The sequence below is a fragment of the Buceros rhinoceros genome, unplaced genomic scaffold, assembly GCF_000710305.1.
Source record: "Buceros rhinoceros silvestris isolate BGI_N320 unplaced genomic scaffold, ASM71030v1 scaffold28447, whole genome shotgun sequence".
In the NCBI taxonomy this organism is placed as follows: Eukaryota; Metazoa; Chordata; class Aves; order Bucerotiformes; family Bucerotidae; genus Buceros; species Buceros rhinoceros.
In genome coordinates this window covers 3,197-5,119 of record NW_010424388.1, presented here as the reverse complement: position 1 = coordinate 5,119, position 1,923 = coordinate 3,197, and the positions used below count along the sequence as shown (strand labels likewise).

Genomic DNA, 1,923 nt, shown 5'->3' with positions numbered 1-1,923 from the left:
GACACGGCACGGACTCTGTCCTCCTCGTGCCTCAAATGATTTTCCTCTCTGTTCTGGGCGTTACACTGGAAGCTCTTCAGGGAGATCTGGTAAAAATTCCCCCGTGTCATTTTACAGACCAGGTTCAGTCAGAAGAACTAAAGGAAACTTCCTTCAGCTCTGGGAGTGAGTGTGCTCGGCCAGGACAGGGGACGCAGCGGGATGGGGCAGGGAGCTGTTGAGTGCGAGACCCTGCTGGTCTGCGGAGGTTGGGAAGTTGCTGAGCCCCATCTGCTGGGCACAGGAGGTTCAACAACCCCTCTCTGCTTCCAGATTCAGCCGCAGGAAATCAGCCCTCCTCCTACGGCCAACCTGGACCGCTCCAACGACAAAGTCTACGAGAACGTCACTGGGCTGGTCAAAGCGGTGATAGAGATGTCCAGTAAGATCCAGCCGGCTCCGCCGGAGGAGTACGTACCCATGGTGAAGGTATGGCAGCAGTCCCTGAAACCAGCCTTCCAGTTCCTTCCTGACCGAGGCCTGCGGCTGGCGTAGGAGAAGCCCTGGGAGGTTGAGAAGCTTTTGGTGTTGGCGGGGTGGGTAACTCGTGGTCGGAGGGCTGGAGCGTTGGGTACTGTCACGAGTGTGGCGGGCAGCACTGCTTTCATCCCCAGCTCGCCTGCGCTGGTCCAGGGACAGGGAGCTGTGCAGCATCTTCCCCACATTTCACTTCTTCAAGAAAAACTTTTAACCCTTTGGCCTCATGGTGATGAAACACAGAATGGCAGGGGGGATTTTGGTCTCTGAGCCACGTTCTAACTCCCTTCTTACCCAGATGAGGAATTGTACCTGCTCTTCCTGCAACACTCTCGTCTATTCAGTCCCAGTTTTTCAAGATCAATTCCTGAACTTTTTTTCTTAGGAGGTTGGTTTGGCGCTGAGAACGTTACTGGCAACAGTGGATGAGAACCTCCCAATGCTTCCTGCAAGCACCCACCGAGAGGTACGTAGAGCTCCGATGCTCAGTCGCTACGTTCCAAGGTAGCCTCAGCCAGGCCAGCTGTCGGGACACGGTTTGGCTCTCGCTTTGGTCTCTGAGCAGTCTGAACTCTGGGGTTATAATTCAACGTGAAATAACTTTTATTAGAACTGCTGCACGGACATAAGCTCATACTGACCCGAGTGAAGGCACTCAAGCTGGGTGTAGTGGGAGAGCACATAGCACGCACCCGTAGGAAGTGACGTAAAACCATTAGCAATGCTCGCACAAAAGCGTGTCCTGACACAGGGCACCCGCTGGGAGGCAGTTCTTGGTGCAAGAGTGATCCTTCCTTAAACTACAGCGGACATTACACAGGTAAGGGAGCGCAGCTGGAAGGTTGTGGTGAGAGGGTGTCCTGTAGTCACCTATTCTGGGTGAGAAGGACTGAGATCTTTCAGTGAAGTTCCTGAGTCAGGAGGAAAACCGTCATCCTCCAAAACCTTGACTGTGATAACGAGAGCCAGCAGGTGGTTCTTTAAGTGCCGTCTTAGGGACTCAGCTCTGTGGCTCTGTTACCCCCCGTAACCTCCGTCTGCCTTCCTGACCCGTTTTACTTTTTAAAGCTCCCTACCTTAATAAAAGTAGTAGAAAGAGTGATGGTGGTAACAGGGAAACCTCGAGGAAGGTGCTGAACTCCTCAGGTGCGGGTTAAAATCCACTGTGGGTGATTTGAGTCTTGGTGCCATCGAACAGTGGGCAGCTGCCAGGGCTGCTCCTGCCCTCCACAGGGTGCCAGGATCCCACCTGCTCCAGAGGGAATTCTGCGCCCGCAGCAGCTGCAGGAGGGCGGATGGTGCTGCAGGAGGGCGGATGGTGCTGCAGGAGGGCGGATGGTGCTGCAGGAGGGCGGATGGGGCTGCAGGAGGGCGGATGGGGCTGCAGGGGGGGGGGCCCGGGGAAAC

General features: G+C 55.3%; 1 protein-coding gene across 1 annotated transcript in view; it reads left to right on the top strand.

The window, feature by feature from the left end:
- Positions 1-1,923, top strand: part of LOC104497523 (focal adhesion kinase 1-like) — a 7,137-nt gene that overhangs the window by 4,634 nt on the left and 580 nt on the right. Inside the window, exons 4-5 of the mRNA XM_010140789.1 lie at positions 313-468; positions 902-982. Coding sequence (XP_010139091.1) covers positions 313-468; positions 902-982 — 237 coding nt within the window. The remainder of the gene's footprint in view (positions 1-312; positions 469-901; positions 983-1,923) is intronic.